The sequence below is a fragment of the Salmo trutta genome, chromosome 18 (genome assembly GCF_901001165.1).
Source record: "Salmo trutta chromosome 18, fSalTru1.1, whole genome shotgun sequence".
Lineage (NCBI taxonomy): Eukaryota > Metazoa > Chordata > Actinopteri > Salmoniformes > Salmonidae > Salmo > Salmo trutta.
Window position 1 is genome coordinate 17,960,511 of NC_042974.1, and position 26,048 is coordinate 17,986,558.

Consider the following 26,048-nt stretch of genomic DNA (forward strand, 5'->3'; position numbering starts at 1 on the left):
GTGGTGATCCGTCATCCACACTGATATGTCTGCCAGACATGCAGAGATGCGATTTGCCACCTGGTTATCAGAAGGGGGAAAGGAGAAGATGAATTGTGTGTCGTCTGCGTAGCAATGATAGGAGAGACCATGTGAGGATATGACAGAGCCAAGTGACTTGGTGTATAGCGAGAATAGGAGAGGGCCTAGAACTGAGCCCTGGGGGACACCAGTGGTGAGAGCACGTGTTGCGGAGACGGATTCTTGCCATGCCACCTGGTAGGAGCGACCTGTCAGGTAGGACGCAATCCAAGAGTGAGCCGCGCCGGAGATGCCCAACTCGGAGAGGGTGGAGAGGAGGATCTGATGGTTCACAGTATCAAAGGCAGCAGATGGGTCTAGAAGGATGAGAGCAGAGGAGAGAGAGTTAGCTTTAGCAGTGCGGAGAGCCTCCGTGACACAGAGAAGAGCAGTCTCAGTTGAATGACCAGTCTTGAAACCTGACTGATTTGGATCAAGAAGGTCATTCTGAGAGAGATGGCAAGAGAGCTGGCCAAGGACGGCACGCTCAAGAGTTTTGGAGAGGAAAGAAAGAAGGGATACTGGTCTGTAGTTGTTGACATCGGAGGGATCGAGTGTAGGTTTTTTGAGAAGGGGTGCAACTCTCGCTCTCTTGAAGATGGAAGGGACGTAGCCAGCAGTCAAGGATGAGTTGATGAGCGGGGTGAGGTAAGGGAGAAGGTCTCCGGAAATGGTCTGGAGAGGAGGGGATAGGGTCAAGCGGGCAGGTTGTTGGGCGGCCGGCCGTCACAAGTCGCAAGATTTCATCTGGAGAGAGAGAGGAGAAAGAGGTCAAAGCATAGGGTAGGGCAGTGTGAGCAGGACCAGCGGTGTCGCTTGACTTAACAAACGAGGATCGGATGTCGTCGACCTTTTCAAAATGGTTGACGAAGTCATCCGCAGAGAGGGAGGGGGGGGGATTCAGGAGGGAGGAGAAGGTGGCAAAGAGCTTCCTAGGCAGATGCTTGGAATTTAGAGTGGTAGAAAGTGGCTTTAGCAGCAGAAACAGAGGAAGAAAATGAGGAGGGAGTGAAAAGATGCCAGGTCCGCAGGGAGGCTAGTTTTCCTCCATTTCCGCTCGGCTGCCCGGAGCCCTGTTCTGTGAGCTCGCAATGAGTCGTCAAGCCACGGAGCAGGAGGGGAGGACCGAGCCGGCCAGGAGGATAGGGGACATAGCGAGTCAAAGGATGCAGAAAGGGAGGAGAGGAGGGTTGAGGAGGCAGAATCAGGAGATAGGTTGGAGAAGGTTTGAGCAGAGGGAAGAGATGATAGGATGGAAGAGGAGAGAGTAGCATGAGAGAGAGAGCGACGGTTTTAACGGCGCAATACCATCTGAGTAGGGGCAGAGTGAGTAGTGTTGGAGGAGTGCGAGAGGGAAAAGGATACAAGGTAGTGGTCGGAGACTTGGAGGGGAGGTGCAGTGAGATTGGTAGAAGAACAGCATCTAGTAAAGATGAGGTCAAGCGTATTGCCTGCCTTGTGAGTAGGGGGTGACGGTGAGAGGGTGAGGTCAACAGAGGAGTGGAAAGAAGGAGGCAGAGAGAAATGCGTCAAAGGTAGATATAGGGAGGTTAAAGTCACCCAGAACTGTGAGGGGTGAGCCATCCTCAGGAAAGGAACTTATCAAGGCGTCAAGCTCATTGATGAACTCTCCAAGGGAGCCCTGTAGATTGTCCTGTAGGCAGGAGAGCTAGAACACACACACTACACTCTTTTTCTAGCATTCTGCCTCAATTCATTTCTCCATGTTTTTGCAAAATCCACACTATTTATCAGACACTAATGCTGTCTAGTTAAGGAGAGAAATAATGATGAAAGTGCTGTGTTAAATTGGACCCAGAGGGTGATTGATCATAGCTCCTCTCAGCTGAGCTTTCCAATGATCAATATCTGCTGGGGAAATCATATTATATGATGCTCTCGTCAGGCATGAAGATATAGAAACACCATTAGGATTGAACGCTGGGTTTCCATTAGAACCAACAGAATAGATTTTTCTGCTCGTGCCACAACCTTATTGGCAAGCTTGTTTGGATGACGTGGATGCCATACACAGGGGACCATGAATATGTCAACTTTAGTTCTGCAATTATCATAACTTTAGATAGGATGTTGGAAAATGAGTTTATAGTGGGAGAATTGGGAAACCAGTGCCAATCCTAGTCCATACCAGCCCTGTATGAAATTTCAGCCATAGGTCAACTTTATAGGACTCCATTGTTGTAGCTGTCAGACTGAGACAGTGTGACAGACTGTGCAGAAGAGGCCAGACCTGGGTTGCTTTACCTCACATACACCCTCTCTGTACTCTGAGCCCGCTTCAGTCTCCCCTGTGGTCAGCATGATACACACACCGAACGGCCATCCCAGCATGTCCTGTGTTCCTACTGCCAGGAAAGCAGTGAATTACTTGGCCCTATTACGGTCCCGTTGGATGCAAGGCTTGGACCTCTATCGGTTTTCCCCTCTGCAGTCTCCAAGGGAAAATAGGGGTGTATTATAGTCTAGACCGTCTGCACTAATGTACCAAAGAACACACCTGTTGTCCTGTCAACTCGTTTCAATTTTTACTAATGACATGCCACTGACTTTGAGTGTGTCCATGTATGTGGATGACTCAACACTATACACGTCAGCTACTGAAATCACTGCAACACTCAACAAAGAGCTGCCGTTCGTTTCAGAATGGGTGGCAAGGAATAAGTTAGTCCTAAATATTTAAAAAACTAAAAGCATTATATTTTGGACAAATCATTCACTAAATCTTGTAATGAATAATGTGGTGATTGAGCAAGTTGAGGTGACTAAACTTCTTAGAGTAACCCTGGATTTTAAACTGTCATGGTCAAAACATTGATGCAACAGTAACTAAGGTGGGGAGAAGTCTGTCCATAATAAAGCTCTGCTCTGCCTTCTTAACAGTACTATCAACAAGGCAGGTCCTACAGCCTCTGGTTTTGTCTCACCTGGACTGCTGTTCAGTCGTGTGGTCAGGTGCCACAAAGAGGGACTTGGGAAAATTGCAATTGGCTCAGAACGGGGCAGCACAGCTGGTCCTTGGATGTACACAGAGAGCTAATATTAATAATATGCATGTCAATCTCTCCTGGCTCAAAGTGGAGGAGAGATTGACTTCATCACTACTTGTATTTATAAGAGGTATTGACATGTTGAGTGCACCAAGGTGTCTGTTTGAAATACTGGCACACAGCTCGGACACCCATGCATACCCTACAAGACATGCCACAAGAGGTCTCTTCACAGTTCCCATGTCCAGAACAGAATTTGGGAAGTGCACAGGACTACATGGAACTCTATTCCACATCAAGTAACTCATGCAAGCAGTAGAATTACATTTAAAAAATAACAGATAAAAATACACCTTTTGGAACAGCGGGGACTGTGAAGCAACAAACATGCATACAAACACACAATAACATACGCACTATACACACGTACCCATGGATTTTGTAGATATGTGGTAGTAGAGTAGGGGCCTGAGGGCACACACTTAGTGTGTTGTGAATGTATAACTGCTTTAATTTTGATGGACCCCAGGAATAGTAGCTGCTGCCTTGGCAGGAACTAATGGGGATCCATAATAAATACAAATGAGAAACTGCTTGATTGTGTTACAGCTCTGTTGAGGTCCTCTGTCAGAGCAGAATGATGCAATGCAATGTTTTTCTTGGACAACAATGTAGGTTAAAATGTGAACTGTGCTGATACTGAATGTAGTAAAGCTGGGGAAATGATTCCCCCGCCTGCTCATGAAGGGTAAAGCTGGGGAAATGATTCCCCCGCCTGCTCATGAAGGGTAAAGCTGGGGAAATGATTCCCCCGCCTGCTCATGAAGGGTAAAGCTGGGGAAATGATTCCCCCGCCTGCTCATGAAGGGTAAAGCTGGGGAAATGATTCCCCCGCCTGCTCATGAAGGGTAAAGCTGGGGAAATGATTCCCCCGCCTGCTCATGAAGGGTAAAGCTGGGGAAATGATTCCCCCGCCTGCTCATGAAGGGTAAAGCTGGGGAAATGATTCCCCCGCCTGCCCATGAAGGGTAAAGCTGGGGAAATGATTCCCCCGCCTGCCCATGAAGGGTAAAGCTGGGGAAATGATTCCCCCGCCTGCCCATGAAGGGTAAAGCTGGGGAAATGATTCCCCCGCCTGCTCATGAAGGGTAAAGCTGGGGAAATGATTCCCCCGCCTGCTCATGAAGACGTACATAGGCTACTGTAATACACAACCATTGTCTGGTTATGAAAAATAATCTCTTCTTTCTGCAGAGCAAGCATCAGCAGGGATCCTTTCTATGACATGCTGGCAACCAGGAAGCGGAGAATAGCCAATAAGAAGTGAGGAGGAGCGCCTGGCCACACCCTCCCCATCATCAGTGACACCAGCATAGACCCTGGTCTGTCCAGGAGACCAGGGGGGTCTCTTTCACTCAGCCCAGGGACAGGACACATGGCTGCGCGGCCACAGCAGAGACCAGGGTAAGGGGATCCAGATGTAGTGGGGAATTGACTTTGGATGCTACACCTCTCCACTTCATCAGTATGGATAAAGGACAAGATGGGAAGGGCACTTGATATTTTGGTCATCAATTTCTTTTCAGATGTTGTGTGAATACAATACAATTCACACAACTGTAAATTCTATGAAGTGTGAATGCACAGTATTGTGAGGACACAATGAGAAACAGTATGGTCTGTGCTTCCCTAATGTCCCCACACAGACTGAGCTTTCGTCAGCCATATAAGCAGGCTCAAAGAAACATGGATATTGTTGCCCTCTAGTGGGTGAGTTGAGTATGATTTCAATGTCAGAAGAGCCTCAATTTCTGAATCAGCTGGTCTGATTTTCCACCCCTAAAACGATTGACACTAATACAATAGGGATGGGTTTTTATTTTTTTCAATTTCTGTTTAACAATGAGATGCCCATGCCAGAGAGAGATCTCTATGGTGAAGGATGCCATTTTGTCTTAGAGCTATAATACATTGTCATGTTTGTGGGACAGTTATCTAAAGCTAGTTTATGTAGGATTCAAAGTCCACCGCTATAAAAAATATTTTTCATATTATTTTCTCTAATTACAAAAATGTTTTTTCATCTTTACTGTGTGTGTGTGTGTGTATATATACACTGTACATAATGTTTATCATTTGTGTTTCTGTAGCATGTAAAAGTTATGGCTAGCCTACACCCGCTTAAAGTTGAGCATTACAGAGTACATACTGCAGTGGAAGAAACCCTGAACTCCAACTCCTCAGAGCAAATGGAGGAGAAAAAAAAGATTGTTCATATTTCTAAAATAAACAGAATGACGTAACAGCCAAGCCAGCTCAAGGTGAAACAACTCCTCACTAGTGGCTCTACTCAATCTGGATCGCTGAAGTTCAGCGTCATGATTGAAATATAAAGGCAACGTTCCTGCGTTAGCGGTGACTGCATGTACACTGAACACTGCATGTACACTGAACACATATGTCGGCTCAATCGGAAATGATCTTTCCATTTCTATCGCGCAATCTGTAACGCTTCAGTGATAGACTAAAGAGCGCCTCAAGGTTTGGATCTACAACACCCCAGGGTGAGACTGACAGATCAGTGAACTTTCTACAGGTCCAAGTTGTGTAAAAGTTCACAAGATTCTCAGCGTTGCAGGAGCCTTTGAACTGTTGAGGATTTTGAATAAAATAAAATGTTCAGATATTCTCCTGTGTCACTGACCAGTCTGAGTACCCAGTCCTGGTTTGAACTCCCTCACTGTCATTGTGTAACCTAGAAACAATATGAAAAATGACCTTATGACTGTTAGCCTTGAATCCAGAGTGTTTCAGTCTTGTCTGACAATCTTAAAAGCAATCAATTAAACAATAGCTCATAAGCAAAATCTTTTACCAAAATTCAGAGAACGGACTTCATCCGTCCAATACAAAGGCAGACACTATTCCCATCGGTGTGTACATGCCCAGTTAATCAACAGCTTTCACTCCAACAAACAATGTGTGTAAACAAAGTAAGATGAGTTACTTTGACATTAGCAAATGTATTTACGGCTTTTTATATACCTTGTACAATGTATAAATTTGACATGCTATTGTAGAACTAAAAACGTGTTAACATGAACATTGTCTTTTTAGGTAGAAAAAAAACTAAACAAGCAAACCATCCTACCCATTTCACTGACTTGTGTCCATAGAACAAGGTCTAAATTACATCGTGGTAATTCTCTAAAACAAAACTATTCTCTATCTGTATTCCTGATACAGGACTTATGTTTAAAAAATAATAACTGATAGTACAGTTCAAAATTAAATTCACAGTATTTCTTATGGACGCTAGAAAACAGAATTTTTAAAAAGCAGAAACACAGGTCCAAAGCCATAAGTGGTAACATGATTCATTTTCAGCTTTTTTTTAATGCTTGAATAACAAGTTAAAATCATTGGAAATCTCAGTGAGAGCGAGGGAAATCTTTCTTCTCCTGTGAAGGATTCAGAGAGACGATCTTAGGCTTTAGAAAGTAACAAAGAGCTGTCCTGAAGTGTCTCCAGGGTAGGTGGAGTTGTGTTAAGTGCACATGTAGTCACAACAGCCCAGCTGCATGGGGCCCAGGCCAGCTCCTCCTTCTCCAGACACTACTCACTCCATAACGTTTCCCTCCATCAGAGAGAGGTTTTATACCTCCACCTATACAGATATGTGGATAATGGTGACAAACTTGTAGCCAACTGATGTACTATCAAACAGGTCATCTCCTAGGCAACAAAACTATTCGTCTTCCTCTTTTTGGATTATTTAACCAGTTGATCAGTTCTCTGAGGAGGAATAAGTCTCGTTTGAACAAAGTCCTGAGTCTTCCACTGTGCAGCTTATTCTTTTGTTAATTATTTATCATAATGTACGTTGAGTGACAAGTGTACACCGCTGAAGAGTGAATTTGAAAAAAAAATCTTTAAAAAAGAATCTAGTAGAATCTTAATTTCTCATGTGGTAAAAATACAGTATATTCCCAATAATACAGCACCACGTTCAAATATTCGGGATGACATTCCTGTTGCCGTTGAATTTCACTTAAAGGTTGATATTTAAAGTATTCCAAGTCTGCAATGAGAGGGAAAGATGTCAGGTTTGCAGACAGTCCCATCAGTCTTTACACAATCAAGATGAGTTGAAATCGGCTTCTGTTTTTCCACTCATAACCATGCATAGAGATTCTGAGAGTAAGACCGAGGCAAAGGAAAGATACTTACATTGTTCTGTGTCTCTGGTCGAACAGAGAAAATCTACTGTCTAAGGTCATTGCACAGTCCATTGGTAGAACATTCGTGGGAGTTTCCATTGGGTTGACCTAAGCCATTACCTACAACAAAACATTATGGTCAAAATGATAGATTAACACCGTGACAAACTGAGAAACAACTGCACCTATAGAAACCACATCTGCTTGTTTTTTTTACCTGTGTGTTCGTTGAAGTGGTGGTGCGATGCGTTTTGAGGAGCTGCTGTTGATCCATCACGAGAGGAGAAGGAGCGGTCGTTGTCATCGGCGCAATGGCGTTTCTTGGGGTAGCTGTTGTCATAGCCATCGTCCTGGTAACGTCGCTTCTTGCTCGCCCTCTCATCGTCGCTGCTGCTTGCCCTGCGACCCTCCCGGGGGGCATTGGGGTCACGGTGCCCCTCGGAACTCTGGGTAGAGCGGATCTCACCCCCCGACTTCTCATCCTCCGTGTCAGTGTCGTACCTCCTACTTTTCTTGTGTTTGGAGGAACTGCTGCCGTCGGCTGTCCTGTCAGAGGAATCCACGTCAAAGGTCCTGGAAGAAAGAACACCCAGGTCAGAGTTAATATAGATCAGTTGTTACTTTATCTGACATTGTCTCATTGTGGAGGCTTAAGAGAGAAGACTGCCTTACCTATTCTCTCGGTGCCTCTCTCTGCCCTTGGACTTCTTCTTATTGGGTTTCTTGGCCCGACGCTCCTCAGAGCTGTCCTTTCTCTCCTCTCTGTGAGGCTCGGGTTGTTTCTCCTGGGCTGGTCTGGCTGGGGAAAGGGCTGGGCGAGGGAGGGACTGACTGGGCTTGGTGCTGGAGCTCAGTGGGGTGGGCAGGGGGGTCTCCTGTGAAGGGTAGTAACCCCTCTCTTTACCTTCATCCCTCCACCTTGAGCGTCCATGAGGCTCCTCTCTGTGTGGGAGGCTGTGGTGGCTGTGCTCCCTCCTATTCCTGTCCTCTCTCATTCTGTGGTGGTAATGGTGGTGACAGCGGTCCCTGTCCCTCTCTCTGGGGTGATAGCGTCGCTGCGAGAGGAATGCCTCAGACTCCCAGTTCCGGTGTCTGTCCCGGCTGAGCGAGCGGTCCCGGTACGACCGGTGGTGGTCTCTGTCTCGGTGATCTCGCCGGTGCCGGTAGTGGTCTGAGTCATGGTCCCGGTTGCGTTCACGGCTCCTGTCCCGGTGGTACCTATCCCCTTCTCCGTCTTTATCCCGGTCAGAAGAGTACAGCCGGTCTCGATCCCTATCGCGGTCTGAAGAATGTAGTCGGCCTTTCTCCTTATCCCGATCGGAAGAGTTCAACCCGCCTTTCTCCTCCCGATCGGAAGAGTACATCTGGTCTCTTCCCTCTCTGGAGCTGGGCTTTCCATCCAGCCCTGCAGCTGGGCTGTTCTGGGTCTCCCTGACGTCCTCCCCAGATCCCCTGTGTGGGGCTCCGAGGCCTGGTCCGGAGAGGGCTGGGGCGACTGGTGTACTGAGGGCGCGGGGGGTGGGCTGGAGGAATAAGACCCCAGGGTTGGAGCTGGATTCCCTCAAGGCGGTAAGTGGTTTAGCTCCAACATCAGCCATTGAGGATGGAGGTTTAGCAGCAGTTGATGGTGCGTGGTGAGGGAGGGGGCCAGAGTGACTTTTAGCCCTTTTCTCTGAGGTGAGGGAGAGGCGGCTGTCGATGTCGGCACTGTGCAGGCCTTGAGAGGTGCTGGCCTGGCTGGGGGTGGCGCAATACACCTCTTTGCTGTAGAAAAAGACAACATTTCATGAATTACTGGATCTTCAAATCATCAAGCAAAGTGGATCAAAAAAAGAGGATTTGATCACGCTCACCTTGGGCCACTGTGGTGAGCCTCCGCCCCATTAGACATGCTGGAACCCAAACCGGGCGACATCGCATGACCATTACCGTGGATCTGCACAACAACAGACACATAATGAGTACACAGGTGTTTGTGTGAATCCGTTCACTAATGTGATTTGTGGAGTTCAGTAAAGTATTTAAAATGTGTCGACTGAGTATAGGTACCTTCTCAGGGTGTTTGATGCCATTGATGTTGCAGTGTCCGTTCTGGCTGAGTTTGGAGAAGCTGTTGGTCCCGTTACGGTGCATGGTAGCCTGGCCGTTACCGATGGTCTTGAGGGCCAGCACTCTGGGGACGGGGCCGTAGATGGTCTCTCCCTTCCTCCCGTTAACGTGAGGCTTAGCCGTGCCGTTCCCCAGACCACTGCCTCCCTCCTGGTCCGACTCCTCTGACGACTCCTGGCCGTACGGCACCAGCAACGACGCCCCGTGACCGTTACCGGAGGGAGTGCCGTTAACGCGAGGATCCCGGGGCGTAGACATGTCTGATGTAGACTGTGATGAAGAGGACGGCTCGGCGTACGAGGATGATGAGGGGCGGATCTGTTTGCCCTGACCTATGAAGAAGGAGAGCTTCTGGCGCTTGGCGGGGTCAGGGATGCCTGTGGGACGGCTGAGAGGATGGGAGGAAGAGGTGGCCAGCGGGCTGTAGCTAGTCTTGCCCATGCTGCTGTCACTGCTGGTGCTGGGCTTAGAGCCAGAGGGGTAGTCCCTTAGCGAGCCGTTCCCATTGACATGAAAGATGTTCTGGGGGGGGGAGGGAGGGGAGACACATTGGTTACAGGCTCTTACTAAACATCTTGCCTCTGAACAGATGATTGTGTTTAGGCTGTACCTTGGCCATGTGTGGGGGCAGCTGTGGCCCTATGAAGCCAGTGTTGGTGTGTCGTGGCCCAATGTTGACCCGGGGAGTGAGGATGGGGCGGGGGGACGACTGGCCGAGGGGCCCCGGGGTCCGACTCGTGTGATTGTAGTCCCCTCCGTTCTTCAGATCAGGTGACCTGGTGGCCAGAACAGGCAGCACCCAACACAGATAAAAAAAACTCAACCACAAAGGGAAAATGACCTGCGCAGAACTGTTGCGTGGTCCAACACAATGCTTTAACATGCCAATATTTTACACCATTCAAACAAGGCTCCCCTTGGTTGACAGGGTGTACACTACACAGTGAATGGGAGCTACTCACCTGATGTAGAAGAGGACGTAAGCCTGCTGGTTGAGGACTGACCTGATGTCACTGACCAACACAGAGGAGTCATTCAACTGGTACCACTGGCCATTGCTAGCCTGAAAAAGAGAGGCTTATAAAACATGCATCACACTGACATACGTAAGCATTAACATAATCCTTTATAGAAGACTGTAATCAAACATCTGGCTTACATAGAAGTGGTGAGAGGATTATTCAAATGGGGGTTTGGGTTGTAGTCGTTAAGCTTTCTCTTTCATTGATTGTTCGAGAACCGTCCTACTAGTGACTTCTGCCAATATTGGAGCTTACCTTGAAGTAGCAGTAGTAATATATATTAGGTTAGATTTCAGGGCTTACCTCTACGTAGTAGTGTATATTAGTAAACCCTAATATACAGTGCATTCGGGAAAGTATTCAAACCAATTCCCTTTGTCCACATTGTTACGTTACAGCCTTATTCTATTTTCAGGCCTCTCCAGAGATGTTCGATCCGGTTCAAGTCTGGGCTCTGGCTGGGTCACTCAAGGACATTCAGAGACTTGTCCTGAAGTCACTCCTGCATCGTCTTGTCTGTGTGCTGAGGGTCGTTGTCCTGTAGGATGGTGAACCATCGCCCCAGTCCGAAGTCCTGAGCGCTCTATAGCAGGTTTTCATCAAGGATCACTCTGTACGTTGCTCTGTTCATTTTTCCCTTGATCCTGACTCGTCTCCCAGTCCCTGCTGCTGAAAAACATCCCCACAACATGATGCTGCCACCACCATGCTTCACCGTAGGGATGGTGCCAGGTTTCCTCCAGACATGACGCTTGGCATTCAGGCCAAAGAGTTCAATCTTGGATTCATCAGACCAGAGAATCTTGTTTCTCATGGTCTGAGAGTCTTTAGGTGCCTTTTGGCAAACTCCAAGTGGGCTGTCATGTGCCTTTTACTGAGGAGTGTCTTCTGTCTGGCCACTCTACCATAAAGGCCTGATTGCTGGAGTGCTGCATAGATGGTTGTCCATGGGGAAGGTTCCCCCATCTTCACAGAGGAACTCTGGAGCTCTGTCAGGGTGACCATCGGGTTCTTGGTTACCTCCCTGACCAAGTCTCTTCTCCCGCGATTGCTCAGTTTGGCTGGGCGACCAGCTCTAGGAAAAGTCTTGGTGGTTCCAAACTTCTTCCATTTAAGAATGATGAGGCCACTGTGTTCTTGGGGACTTTCAATGCTGCAGAAATGTTTTGGTACTCTTCCCCAGATCTGTGCCTCGACTATCCTGTCTCAGATCTAGACGGACAAATCCTTTGACCTCATGCCTTGGTTTTTGCTCTGACATGCACTGTCAACTGTGGGACCTTATATAGACAGGTGTGTGCCTTTCCAAATCATGTCCAATCAATTGAACTTACCCCAGGTGGGCTCCAACGAAGTTGTAGAAACATCAAGGATGATGGGGCTCCCGAGTGGCGCAGTGGTCTAAAGCACTGCACCTCGGTGCTAGAGGTGTCACTACACTGGTTCGAATCCAGGTTGTATCACAACCAGCCGTGATTGGGAGTCCTACAGGGCAGCGCACAATTGGCCCAGCGTCTTTGGCCGGTGTAGGCCGTCATTTTAAATAAGAATGTGTTCTTAAATGACTTGCCTAGTTTAAATAAAGATAAAATAAAATGATCAATGGAAACAGGATGCACCTGAGCTCAACTTCGAGTTTCATAGCAAAGGGTCTGAATACTTATGTAGATAAAGGTGTTTAACTGTATTACAAATAAAAACAGATGTTTTGCTTTGTCATTATGGGGTATTGTGTGTAGATTGAGTAAAAATCTATTTTCGAATAAGGCTGTAACGTAATAATAAAATGTGGAAAAAGTCAAGGGGTCTGAATACACTGTATATTAGTGCTTACCTTGACATAGCAGTAGTAGTGTCCAGCGTGGCAGCTGAAGCCAGAGTGCACCAGGACAGCATAGAGCACATAGACCTGGGGCTCGCCGTGGGACTGAGACATGAAGGGACGCAAGTCTAGGCACTCCGCATACCTCACGTCCTAAAGGAGAGAAACAGGCAATGGCAGTGGAAATCTAGATAAAGATCTGTACAAAAAAAACACTGATTTCCATGTACATTTTGCTTTCACTGACAATGTTTCCTGATGTCTTACCTTAGCGATCTTGCCCCCGTTGTAGTTGGCGAATCGCTTCAGTGAGATGGTGAGCACATTAGCGCTGCGGTGGATGGTGAATCTCTTAGAGGCTTGAACCAACTTCTTACACCTGCACAGACATAAGTTAGAAATACCAAAAACAAAACATGCAGAATTAGGTCGCAATAACACTGGTTTAGGCAGCGTTATACTGAGATGAACAATAATAACACTGGTTTAGGCAGCGTTATACTGAGATGAACAATAATAACACTGGTTTAGGCAGCGTTATACTGAGATGAACAATAATAACACTGGTTTAGGCAGCGTTATACTGAGATGAACAATAATAACACTGGTTTAGGCAGCGTTATACTGAGATGAACAATAATAACACTGGTTTAGGCAGCGTTATGCTGAGATGAACAATAACACTGGTTTAGGCAGCGTTATGCTGAGATGAACAATAATAACACTGGTTTAGGCAGCGTTATACTGAGATGAACAATAACACTGGTTTAGGCAGCGTTATGCTGAGATTAACAAATTAATCCAGATCTACTCACTTAGCGCATCTGTAGGCATTCTCTCCATCTAGCTGCTCAGGCTTAACAAACTGCTCCAGGGCCTTTGTGATACTGGGAGCAGTCTGAAAGGTAACACGGGTGACAGTTGTCAATGATGCATTCTTAACAAGACAATGGTTTGACAGGTTCCCCCATTGTGCAGCATGAAAGGCAGTTCACCGTTACCTTTATTTCCAAAGCAACATCCAAATAAGGGTCAAACGTGTCAGAGACCGCTTTGCAGTTGAAACATTTTACTGTAAAAAGACAGACACAATTAGATCATCTTAACAAACGACAGTCATCTAATGTTCTAAATGGTGTACAACACAGCGAGAAAGTATAGAAATGAATCAAACTTATTCAGCAGTTGTCACAGTGCTTTACAGATAGTTGAATTCGGAAGTTTACATACAGTGGGGGAAAAAAGTATTTGATCCATTGCTGATTTTGTAGATTTGCCCAATTACAAAGAAATGATCAGTCTATAATTTTAATGGTAGGTTTATTTGAACAGTGAGAGACAGAATAACAACAAAAAAATCCAGAAAACGCATGTCAAAAATGTTATAAAATGATTTGCATTTTGATGAGGGAAATAAGTATTTGACCCCTCTGCAAAACATGACTTAGTGCTTGGTGGCAAAACCCTTGTTGGCAATCAGAGGTCAGGCGTTTCTTGTAGTTGGCCACCAGGTTTGCACACATCTCAGGAGGGATTTTGTCCCACTCCCCTTTGCAGAGCTTCTCCAAGTCATTAAGGTTTCGAGGCTGACGTTTGGCAACTCGAACCTTTAGCTCCCTCCACAGATTTTCTATGGGATTAAGGTCTGGAGACTGGCTAGGCCACTCCAGGACCTTAATGTGCTTCTTCTTCAGCCACTCCTTTGTTGCCTTGGCCGTGTGTTTTGGGTCATTGTCATGCTGGAATACCCATCCACGATTTTCAATGCCCTGGCTGAGGGAAGGAGATTCTCACCCAAGATTTGACAGTACATGGCCCCGTCAAAAGATGCGGTGAAGTTGTCCTGACGGTGGAGATGGTGTTCTTGGGGTCATAGGCAGCATTCCTCCTCCAAACACGGCGAGTTGAGTTGATGCCAAAGAGCTCCATTTTGGTCTCATCTGACCACAACACTTTCACCAGTTGTCTTCTGATTCATTCAGATGTTCATTGGCTAACTTCAGACGGGCATGTATATGTATTCTTGAGCAGGGGGACCTTGCGGGCGCTGCAGGATTTCAGTCCTTCATGGCGTAGTGTGTTACCAATTGTTTTCTTGGTGACTATGGTCCCAGCTGCCTTGATCATTGACAAGATCCTCCCGTGTAGTTCTGGGCTGATTCCTCACCGTTCTCATGATCATTGCAACCCCACGAGGTGAGATCTTGCATGGAGCCCCAGGCTGAGGGATATTGATAGTTAGTTATTTTGTGTTTCTTCCATTTGCAAATAATCGCACCAACTGTTGTCACCTTCTCACCAAGCTGCTTGGCGATGGTCTTGTAGCCCATTCCAGCCTTGTGTAGGTCTACAGTCTTGTCCCTGACATCCTTGGAGAGCTCTTTGGTCTTGGCCATGGTGGAGAGTTTGGAATCTGATTGATTGTTTCTGTGGACAGGTGTCTTTTTTACAGGTAACAAGCTGCGGTTAGGAGCACTCCCTTTAAGAGTGTGCTCCTAATCAGCTCGTTACCTGTATAAAAGACACCTGGGAGCCAGAAATCTTTCTGATTGAGAGGGGGTCAAATACTTATTTCCCTCATTAAAATGCAAATCAATTTATAACATTTTTGACATGCGTTTTTCTCTATTTTTGTTATTCTGTCTCTCACTGTTCAAATAAACCTACCATTAAAATTATAGACTGATCCTTTCTTTATCAGTGGGCAAACGTACAAAATCAGCAGGGGATCAAATACTTTTTTCCCCCCACTGTACACTTAGGTTGGAGTCATTAACTCGTTTTCCAAACACTTTCCACATTTCTTGTTAACAAACTATAGTTTTGGCAAGTCGGTTAGGACATCTACTTTGTGCATGACAAGTAATTTTTCCAACAATTGTTTAGACAGATTATTTCACTTAATTCACTGCATCACAATTCCAGTGGGTCAGAAGTTTACATTCACTAAGTTGACTGTGCCTTTAAACAGCTAGGAAAATTCCAGAAAATTATGTCATGGCTTTAGAAGCTTCTGATAGGCTAATTGACATCATTTGAGTCAATTGGAGGTGTACCTGTGGATGCATTTCTAGGCCTACCTTCAAACGCATTGCCTCTTTGCTTGACATCATGGGAAAATCAAAAGAAATCAGCCAAGACCTCTGGTTCATCCTTGGGAGCAATTTTCAAACGCCTGAAGGTACCACGTTCATCTGTACAAACAACAGTTTGCAAGTATAAACACCATGGGACCACGCAGCCGTCATACCGCTCAGGGAGGAGACGTGTTCTGTCTCCTAGAGATGAACGTACTTTGGCGTGGAAAGTGCAAATCAATCCCAGAACAGCAAAGGACCTTGTGAAGATGCTGGAGGAAACGGGTACAAAAGTATCTATATCCACAGTAAAACAAGGGAAAAGGGGGAGGCTTGCAAGCCGAAGAACACCATCCCAACCGTGAAGAACGGGGGTGGCAGTATCATGTTGTGGGGGTGCTTTGCTGCAGGAGGGACTGGTGCACTTCATAAAATAAATGGCATCATTAGGAAGGAAAATTATGTGGATATATTGAAGCAACATCTCAAGACATCAGTCAGGAAGTTAAAGCTTGGTCGCAAATGGGTCTTACAAATGGACAATGACCCCAAGCATACTTCCAAAGTTGTGGCAAAATGGCTTAAGGACGACAAAGTCAAGGTATTGGAGTGGCCATCACAAAGCCCTGACCTCAATCCTATAGAAAATGTGTGGGCAGAACTGAAAAAGTGTGTGCGAGCAAGGAGGCCTACAAACCTGACTCAGTTACACCAGCTCTGTCAGGAGGAATGAGTCAAAATTCACCCAACTTATTGTGGGAAGCTTGTGGAAGGCTACCCAAAACGTTTGACCCAAGTTAAACAATTGAACTTCTATGGGCTAGCGTCCCACCCTAGTCAACAGCCAGTGGAATCGCGTGGTGCGAAATACAAATACCTCAAAAATGCTATAACTTAAATTTCTCAAACGTATGACTATTTTACACCATTTTAAAGTCAACTCTCGTTAATCTAACCACATTGTCCGATTTCAAAAAGGCTTTACAGCGAAAGCAAAACATTAGATTGTCAGGAGAGTACCCTGCCAAAAATAATCACACAGCCATTTTCAAAGCAAGCATATATGTCACAAAAACCAAAACCACAGCTAAATGCAGCACTAACCTTTGATCTTCATCAGATGACACTCCTAGGACATTATGTTATACAATACATGCATGTTTTGTTCAATCAAGTTCATATTTATATCAAAAAACAGCTTTTTACATTAGCATGTGATGTTCAGAACTAGCATACCCACCGAAACCTTCTGTTAAATTTACTAAATTACTCATGATAAACGTTGACAAAATACATAATTATTTTAAGAATTATAGATACAGAACTCCTTTATGCAAACGCTATGTCAGATTTTAATATAGCTTTTCGGCGAAAGCACATTTTGCAATATTCTGAGTACATAGCTCGGCCATCACAGGCTAGCTAATTTGACACCCACCAAGTTTGGGGCTCACTAAACTCAGAATTACTATTAGAAAAATTGGATTACCTTTGCTGTTCTTCGTCAGAATGCACTCCCAGGACTTCTACTTCAACAGATGTTGTTTTGGTTCCAAATAATCCATAGTTATATCCAAATACCTCCGTTTTCTTCGTGCGTTCAGGTCACTATACGAAGGGTAACGCGCGAGCGCATTCCGTGACCATTTTTTTTTTTAAATATTCCATTACCGCACTTAGAAGCATGTCAAACGCTGTTTAAAATCATTTTTTATGCTATTTTTCTCGTAAAATAGCGTTAATATTCCAACCGGGCAACGTATTCATTCAAAGGCTGAAAGAAAAAAATAGAGAAGTCTCGTGAACGCGCATCTCAGTCTCACTATCCCCAGGCTGACCACTTACAAACTCTGCTGCTGTACTTTGCCCAGAGACAGCAGACACCCCATTCCACTTTCTGGCGGCTTTAGAGAGCCAATGGAAGCCTTAGAAAGTGTCACGTTACAGCACAGATGCTGTATTTTCGATAGAGAAACAACAGAAGGACAACAAATTGTCAGACAGGGCACTTCCTGTATGGAATCTTCTCAGGTTTTGGCCTGCCATATGAGTTCTGTTATACTCACAGACAACATTCAAACAGTTTTAGAAACTTTAGAGTGTTTTCTATCCAAATCTACTAATTATATGCATATTCTCGTTTCTGGGCAAGAGTAGTAACCAGTTTAAATCGGGTACGTTTTTTATCCGGCCGTGAAAATACTGCCCCCTAGCCCCAACAGGTTAAAGGCAATGCTACCAAATACTAATTGAGTGTATGTAAACTTCTGACCCACTGGAAATGTGATTAAATAAATAAAAGCTCAAATAAATCACTCTACTATTATTCTGACATTTCACATTCTTAATATAAAGTGGTGATCCTAACTGACCTAAGACAGGGATTTTTTTTACAAGGATTAAATGTTAGGAATTGTGAAAAATGTAGTTTAAATGTATTTGTCTTAGGTGTATGTAAACCTCCGACTTCAACTGTACCTAGTCTAATACCCCAAAGAGCAAGCAACGCTCGTATCGGCTTCAGTAAGTGAAACATTTAAAGATTACACTAATAAGCCTACCTCTGGACCGTAGATACCCTCCAAAGACTTGATGGATGAAACTGGTTGCCTGCGTTTGCCTGTCCAATCTGTTGTAAAAGGAAACATCAAACCGTTAAAGATGCTTATCAGTGACTCCCAATAGCCTTAAGGGAAATTGCCTTTATGCGTATACACAGGATCATATAAATCAAGATAGCCTTCATTTAATTTCTCATTGGGACAGCCCTTTGAGGAGCAACAGACAGCTGAGGAAATAGAGCAAAAGTAATTGCTGAGAGTAGCGGCAACCTGTTGGGGGGCAGAATAGCCTTCCACTACACAGGAGGGGGATCCTAAAGTCAGTTAAGGGTCCTTGGTGTATAGGAGATGGTCACTAAAACTTGATATATTAATCATGTCTCACTCTGTGCTATACGTGAATGTGGGTCAGATGAGATGCGAGTCCAGAACAGTGCTTCCTAGTGGCTGAACACTGATTTCAGTGTAACACCTACTTGTTTAGAGGCAGGCAGGACTTTTGCATAGCGTCCACTGTGTACCGCAGGAACTCATGGGCGTCCTCTTGGCTGCCAAAGCGGAAATGCTTTGCAATCCCTGCACAGGTGTTATACAGAGGAAGACTCAATAAATGATAGACTTTAACCCTGTCAGTTTTCCCTACAAAAATGACAGTATCAACTATTTTTTTTGGAGGGAAAACTATTTTGCTGACTAGGTTTCCCAGAATTCTGCACCTGTGATGCAGTCCCAACTCTCCTTCCATTTTTGGAGGGAAAAACTATTTTGCGGACATGTTATTTAGTTGTAATGGCTTTCAACACGCCTGAACAAAGACTTTCCTATTAACTTTGTGCTAAAGGGTTTCCCCCTCTGATTCCAAGTAAACACTACTTACGTTTGAGCTCGTTGAGGACTCCGATGGGCTTGATGACATTCCCAGAGTTGGCGAAGACCTGGGTGATGTGATTCTGCATTGTGCACATCATACAGAACCCAGGCTCATGACCTTAACATCAACACAGATGACGGTCAATCACGTAATAGGTATTAAAAGGTACAATGTATTTAAAGGTCTATCAAATCATTTATCATTTCTGGGTAACAATTAAGTACCTTAATGTGATTGTTTTCAATTAAAACTGGTAAAAAATAAACCAAAATAGCTTAACAAAAATCTATTTCTCAAGCAAGAATTTTGCTAGGGAGTGATCTGAGTGGGGAGGGAAAAACTAGCTGTTACTGGCAGAGAGATTTGGAACTCTTTCTAATTGGTCAATTAACTAATTTACCGCCTGGTGAAGTCACCAGGCAGGTCAAAACTCCATCCCACCAAAACAGGCTGAAATTTCAGGCAGGCAGTCTTTTCAAACAGCTCTTACACTTAAAGGGCAATATCATAATTTTCACAGTATTATTCCAACTTTTAGGGTGGAAATGTATATAAAACACATGACAATCTAGTTGACTGCACTTGGCCTTTAAAGGGATACTTTGGGATATTGGCAATGAAGCCCTTTTATCTACTTCCCCAGAGTCAGATGAACAGCATGAAGGAAGTTAAAGTAGTTTTGTGAGCCAATGTTAACTATCATTAGTGCAATCACAAAGTTTATACTATAGCGTTTTGGTGCAGGTACAGCCTACTAGTGAAAAAATTATGTAAAATATATCGTAAAAATAATATCCCGATATGTAATTACTTTTTTTTACCCCATCACTAATTGCCAAAACCCCAAGTATCCCTTTAAGCAAACAACCAACATACAGTGCCCAGAAAGTATTCACACCCTTTGACTTATTCCACATTTTATGTTACAGCCCAAATTCAAAATTGATTATTTTGATTTCTCTCACCCATCTACACACAATACCCCATAATAAAAAGTTAACATGGTTTTTGAATTTGTAGCAAATTTATTGAAAATGAAATAGAAAATCGCATTTACCTAAATCTTCGCACCCCTGAGCCAATACTTTGTAGAAGCACCTTCGGCGAACGATTACAGCTTTAAGTCATCTTGAGTACGTCTATCAACTTTTGGGATTTTCTCCCATTCTTTCTTGCAAATGTTCTCAAGCTATGTTAAGTTAGATGGGGAGCGGTGGTGATCAGCAACCCACAAGTCTTTCCACTGATTTTCAATAGGATTCAAGTCTAGGCTTTGGCTGGGCCAATCAATGAGTTTCAAATTCTTGTTCTGAAGCCATTCCAGCATTGCTTTGGCTGTCTGCTTGGGGTTATTCTCCTGTTGGAACGTAAATCTTCGCCCCCAGTCTGAGGTCGTTTGCAATCTGAAGCAGGTTCTCAGTAAAGGATTTGCCTGTATTTGGCGCCATTCATTGTTCCCGCTATCCTTACCAGTCTCCCAGTCGCTGAATAGCATCACCATAGCATGATGCTGCCACCACCATGCTTCACAGTAGGGATGGTGTTAGATGGGTGATGAGCTGTGCCTGGTTTTCTCCAGACATAGCACTTTGCATTCAGGCCAAATAGTTCCATTTTTTTCTCATCAGACCACAGAATCTTTTTCCTTATGATCTCGGTTTCACGTGACTTTTTGCAAACTCCAGGTGTGCTGTCATGTAGACTGCCATCTCAGCCAAGGAACTCTGTAGTTCTGTCAGAGTGGTCATTGGGTTCTTGGTCACCTCCCTGACCAAGGTCCTTCTTGCCCGGTTGCTTAGTTCGGCCAGCTCTAGGCAGAGTCTGTATAGTTCCATATTTTTTCAAATTCCCAATAATGGAGACCACTGTGCTCTTGGAAACATTCAACACTCAAATTGTTGTATACCCTTCCCCAGATATATAGTACCAGTCAAAAGTTTGGACACCTGCTCATTCAAGGGTTTTTCTTTATTTATTGTAGAATAATAGTGAAGACCTCAACTATGAAATAACACATATGGAATCACGTAGTAACCAAAAAAGTGTTAAACAAATCAAAAAATATTCTACAATTGAGATTCTTCAAATAGCCACCCTTTGCCTTAATGACAGCTTTGCACACTCTTGGCATTCTCTCAACCAGCTTCATGAGGTAGTCACCTGGAATGCATTTCAATTAACAGGTGTGCCTTGTTAAAAGTTAACTTGTGGTATTACCTTCTTAAAGCATTTGAGTCAGTTGTTTTGTGACAAGATACAGTAAGTATACAGAAGATTAGCCCTATTTGGTAAAAGACCAAGCCCATATGGCAAGAACAGCTCAAATAAGCAAAGAGAAATGACAGTCCATCATTATTTTAAGAAATGAAGGTCAGTCAATCTGGAAAATTTCAAGAACTTTGAAAGTTACTTCAAGTACAGTCACAAAAACCATCAAGCGCTATGATGAAACTGGCTCTCATGAGGACCCCCACAGAAAAGGAAGACCCAGAGTCACCTCTGGGGCAGAGGATAAGTTTATTAGAGTTAACTGCACCTCAGATTGCAGCCCAAATAAAATGCTTCAGAGTTCAAGTAACAGACACATCTCAACATCAACTGTTCAGAGGAGACTGCGTGAATCAGGCCTTCATGGTCAAATTGCTAAAAGAAAAAAACGCTTCTAAAAGGACACCAATAAGAAGAAGAGACTTGCTTGGGCCAAGAAACACGAGCAATGGACATTAAACACGTGGAAATCTGTCCTTTGGTCTGATGAGTCCAAATTTGCGATTTTTGGTTCCAACTGTCGTGCCTTTGTGAGACGCAGAGTAGGTGAACGGATGATCTTGGAGGAGGTGTGATGGTGCATTGCTGGTGACAATCAGTGATTTATTTCAAATTCAATGCACACTTAACCAGCACAGCATTCATAGTTTTGATGTCTTCACTATTATTCTACGATGTAGAAAATAGTAAAAATAAAGAAAAACCCTTGAATGAGTAGGTGCCCAAACTTTTGACTGGTACTGTATGCCTCATCACAATTCTATGTCAAAGATCTACAGACAGTTCCTTGAACTTAATGGTATAGTTTCTGCTCTGACATGCACTGTTAACTGTGGTACCTTATGTATGAATCCATTTGGAATTCAGGCTGTAACACAACATGGAATAAAACAAGTGGTATGAATACTTTCTGAAGTCTCGGTTTGTCGAATATTAGTTATTTTCTTTCTCTTTCTAACCTTCTCCTGCTATGAAAATGTAACAACAGAGCCCCTGGTTCTATTACCCACATACATGTTTTAGAGTGCTCCCGGGACAGCATGTAGTTAGTGAGGGGAGCGGTATAGGTGAGACACTGCAGAGCCGAGTTGAGGAAGCAGGTGTTTCCCAGGTTCTGGAGACCTGATCCGATGTGGTGGACCTGGTTCCACTTCAGGCTAAGCCGCTCGGCTGGGAACAGCACCTTCTGTGGCAGGGCGATGCCGTCCCCACTGGTCAGCACCACTACAAAGGGGAAGGGGAAAGAAATGGTCAAATACATACTGAAAGCCGTGACAAAAGGAGTGTTGCCTGGTAGATAACCCAGTGGGAATAAATCTCTGAAGGTCGTCTAAGGAAAAGTTTGTTTTTGACTGCGTCCAACTTCAAGGCACTATGAAATTGACAATCAATTTCTGAGAGAGTCTGAAAAGACTTGAATTCAAAGCTAGGGCATATTTGATGGGTGGGGGAAGGCAGGAAAATCCTGTGTTTCTTGTTTACTGACATGTGGTGCCACAGGATCTATGGTTCAGGGTACATCAGGCTATTGATTTAAACCCCCTCAGAGAACAATATGGTTACATAACTGGGCCAGTATAAAAGACAGCAACATAAAACACCTATGAGAACCAGTTCAGGCAGTCACTTATGAGAAGAGATGTGGGAAACTACAGCTACTCAACTCAGCACTCTCTGTATGGAGAGGCTTGAAATACAGTGCATTTAGAAAGTATTCAGACCCCTTGACTTTTTTCCAATTTGTTACGTTACAGCCTTATTCTAAAATTGATTAAATTATTTCCCCCCCCAATCTACACACAAAACTCCATAATGACAAACTAAAAACAGGTTTAGATTTTTTTGCTAATTTATATATTTTTTTAAATCTAACTCGTGACATTTACAAAAGTATTCAGACCCTTTACTCTGTACTTTTGAAGCACCTTTGGCAGCGATTACAGCCTTGAGTCTTCTTGGGTATGATGCTACAAGCTTGGCACACCTGTATTTGGGGAGTTTCTCCCATTCTTCTCTGCAGATCCTCTCAAGCTGTCAGGTTGGATGGGGAGCATCACTGCACAGCTATTTTCAGGTCGCACCAGAGATGTTCGATCGGGTTCAAGTCCGGGCTCTGGCTGGGCCACTCAAGGATATTCAGAGACTTGTCCCGAAGTCACTCCTGCGTTGTCTTGGCTGTGTGCTTAGGGCCGTTGTCCTGTTAGAAGGTGAACTGTCGCCCAAGTCTGAGGTCCTGAGCGCTCTGGATCAGGTTTTCATCAAGGATCTCCCTGTACTTTGTGCCATTCATCTTTGACTCGATCCTGACTAGTCTCCCATTCCCTGCTGCTGAAAAACACCCCCACAACATGATGCTGCCACCCACATTGTGACAGGTTTCCTCCAGACGTGACGCTTGGCATTCAGGCTAAAGAGTTAAATCTTGGTTTCATCAGAACAGAGAATCTTGATTCTCAAGGTCAGAGTCCTTTAGGTGCCTTTTGGCAAACTCCAAGCAGGCTGTCATGTGCCTTTTACTGAGGAGTGGTTCCGTCTGGCCAAGCTACCATAAAGGCCTGATTGGTGGAGTGCTGCAGAGATGGTTGTCCTTCTGGAAGGTTCCCCCAGAGGAACTCTAGAGCTCTGTCAGAGTGACCATCAGGTTCTTGGTCACCTCCCTGACCAAGGCCCTTCTCTCCCGATTGGCCGGGTGGCCAGCTCTAGGAAGAGTCTTGGTGTTTCTATTCAAGAATGATGGAGGCCACTGTGTTCTTGGGGACCTTCAATGCTGCAGAATGTTTTGGTACCCTTCCCCAGATCTGTGCCTCGACACAATCCTGTCCCAGAGCTCTACGGACTATTCTTGTCAACTGTGGGACCTTGTATAGACAGGTGTGTGAGCCTTTCCAAATCATGCCAATCAAGTTGTAGAAACATCAAGGATGACCAATGTAAATAGGATGCACCTGAGCTCAATTTCCAGTCTCATAGCAAAGGGCCTGAATACTTATGTAAATAAGGTATCTGTTTTATATTTTTAATAAATGTGCAAAGAAATTCTACAAACCTGTTTTAACTTTGTCATTATGGGGTATTGTGTATATATTGATGAGGGAAAAAAATGTATAATCCATTTGAGAATAAGTCTAACATAAAATGTGGAATAAGATATGATGGCGCCGGAGGGGATGGCTGCCGTCTTATCGGCTCTTAACCAACCACTCTATTTTGTTTGTTTTTTCGCATTGTTTGTAACTTGTTTTGTACATAACGTTGCTGCTACCGTCTATGACCGAAAAGAGCTTCTTGACATCAGAACTGCGATTTCTCACCTCAGATTAGACAGAGTTTTTCTTCAATGAGTCGGACAGGAGGGGGATACTACAGACACCCGACCAAGCCCAGATCCCCGTCATTCGCTGGAGAAGGAAACTGAGATTTCGTGGAAAAAGATCAGGGTGCCTTGTGAGGATCAGGCAACGAGTGGCTAATCTGCCTTTGCCTTCCGTCCTGCTAGCTAACGTTCAATCGCTGGAAAAATGGGGTGAACTGAAAGCACGTATATCCTACCAACAGGACATTAAAAACTATAATATCTTATGTTTCACTGAGTCGTGGCTGAACGACGACATTAAGAACATACAGCTGGTGGGTTATACAATATCTATCGGCAGGATAGAACAGCAGCCTCTGGTAAGACAGGGCGGGGGCCTATGCATATATGTTAACAGCTGGTGCACGATATCTAAGGAAGTCTCGAGCTTTTGCTCGCCTGAGGCAGAGTATCTCATGATAAGCTGTAGATCACACTATCTACCTAGAGAGTTTATCTGCGGACTCTCCTTCACCGCAGCCAACGTGAGTAAAACATTTAAACGTGTTAACCCTCGCAAGGCTGCTGGCCCAGACGGAATCCCTAGCCGCGTCCTCAGAGCATCCGCAGACCAGCTGGCTGGTGTATTTACGGACATATTCAATCAATCCCTATCCCAGTCTGCTGTTCCCACATGCTTCAAGAGGGCCACCATTGTTCCTGTTCCCAAGAAAGCTAAGGTAACTGATCTAAATGACCATCGCCCCGTAGCACTCACTTCCATCATCATGAAGCCCTTAAGAGGCTAGTCAAGGATCATATCACCTCTACCCTACCTGACACCCTAGACCCACTCCAATTTGCTTATCGCCCCAATAGGTCCACAGACGACGCAATCACAATCACACTGCCCTAACCCATCTGGACAAGAGGAATACCTATGTAAGAATGCTGTTCATCGACTACAGCTCAGGATTTAACACCATAGTACCCTCCAAACTCGTCATTAAGCTCGAGACCCTAGGGCTCGACTCTGCCCTGTGCAACTGAGTCCTGGACTTCCTGACGGGCCGCCCCCAGGCGGTGAGGGTAGGAAACAACATCTCCACCCCGCTGATCCTCAACACTGGGGTCCCACAAGGGTGCATTCTCAGCCCTCTCCTGTACTCCCTGTTCACCCATGACTGCGTGGCCATGCACGCCTCCAACTCAATCATCAAGTTTGCAGACTTCAATACAGTGGTAGGCTTGATTACCAACAACGACGAGACGGCCTACAGGGAGGAGGTGAGGGCCCTCGGAGCGTGGTGTCAGGAAAATAACCTCACACTCAACGTCAACAAAACAAAGGAGATGATCGTGCCACTGCCTGTTCACCCCACTATCATCCAGAAGGCGAGGTCAGTAAAGGTGCATCAAAACTGGGCCCGAGAGACTGAAAAACAGCTTCTATCTCAAGGCCATCAGACTGTTAAACAGCCATCACTAACAGAGTGGCTGCTGCCTACATACTGACTTAAATCTCTAGCCACTTTAATAATTGGATGTAATAAATGTATCACTAGTCTCTCATATGTACATACTGTACTCTATACCATCTACTGCATCTTGCCTATGCCGTTCGGCCATCGCTCATCCATATATTTATATGTACATATTCTTATTCATTCCTTTACACTTGTGTGTATAAGGTAGTTGTTGTGAAATTGTTAGATATTACTGCATGGTCGGAACTAGA

General features: G+C 44.8%; 2 protein-coding genes across 4 annotated transcripts in view; one reads left to right on the forward strand and one right to left on the reverse strand.

Annotated features, from left to right (window-relative positions):
• The window catches only part of LOC115152906 (cytohesin-3), a 45,931-nt gene extending 40,179 nt beyond the window's left edge, over positions 1-5,752 (forward strand). For both annotated transcript variants that reach the window (XM_029697829.1, XM_029697830.1), the window contains exon 13: positions 4,323-5,752. In XM_029697829.1, coding sequence (XP_029553689.1) covers positions 4,323-4,395 — 73 coding nt within the window. In that variant the 3' untranslated portion in view covers positions 4,396-5,752. The remainder of the gene's footprint in view (positions 1-4,322) is intronic.
• Positions 5,753-5,923: 171 nt separating this feature from the next.
• The window catches only part of LOC115152892 (ubiquitin carboxyl-terminal hydrolase 42), a 28,048-nt gene continuing 7,923 nt past the window's right edge, over positions 5,924-26,048 (reverse strand). For both annotated transcript variants that reach the window (XM_029697802.1, XM_029697803.1), the window contains exons 3-18: positions 22,033-22,242; positions 18,757-18,867; positions 18,356-18,455; positions 17,880-17,947; positions 13,243-13,313; positions 13,057-13,139; positions 12,509-12,620; positions 12,254-12,394; positions 10,360-10,460; positions 10,008-10,173; positions 9,338-9,919; positions 9,142-9,224; positions 7,961-9,052; positions 7,506-7,861; positions 7,299-7,408; positions 5,924-7,149 (exon numbers count right to left, since the gene is read on the reverse strand). In XM_029697802.1, coding sequence (XP_029553662.1) covers positions 7,332-7,408; positions 7,506-7,861; positions 7,961-9,052; positions 9,142-9,224; positions 9,338-9,919; positions 10,008-10,173; positions 10,360-10,460; positions 12,254-12,394; positions 12,509-12,620; positions 13,057-13,139; positions 13,243-13,313; positions 17,880-17,947; positions 18,356-18,455; positions 18,757-18,867; positions 22,033-22,242 — 3,353 coding nt within the window. In that variant the 3' untranslated portion in view covers positions 5,924-7,149; positions 7,299-7,331. The remainder of the gene's footprint in view (positions 7,150-7,298; positions 7,409-7,505; positions 7,862-7,960; positions 9,053-9,141; positions 9,225-9,337; positions 9,920-10,007; positions 10,174-10,359; positions 10,461-12,253; positions 12,395-12,508; positions 12,621-13,056; positions 13,140-13,242; positions 13,314-17,879; positions 17,948-18,355; positions 18,456-18,756; positions 18,868-22,032; positions 22,243-26,048) is intronic.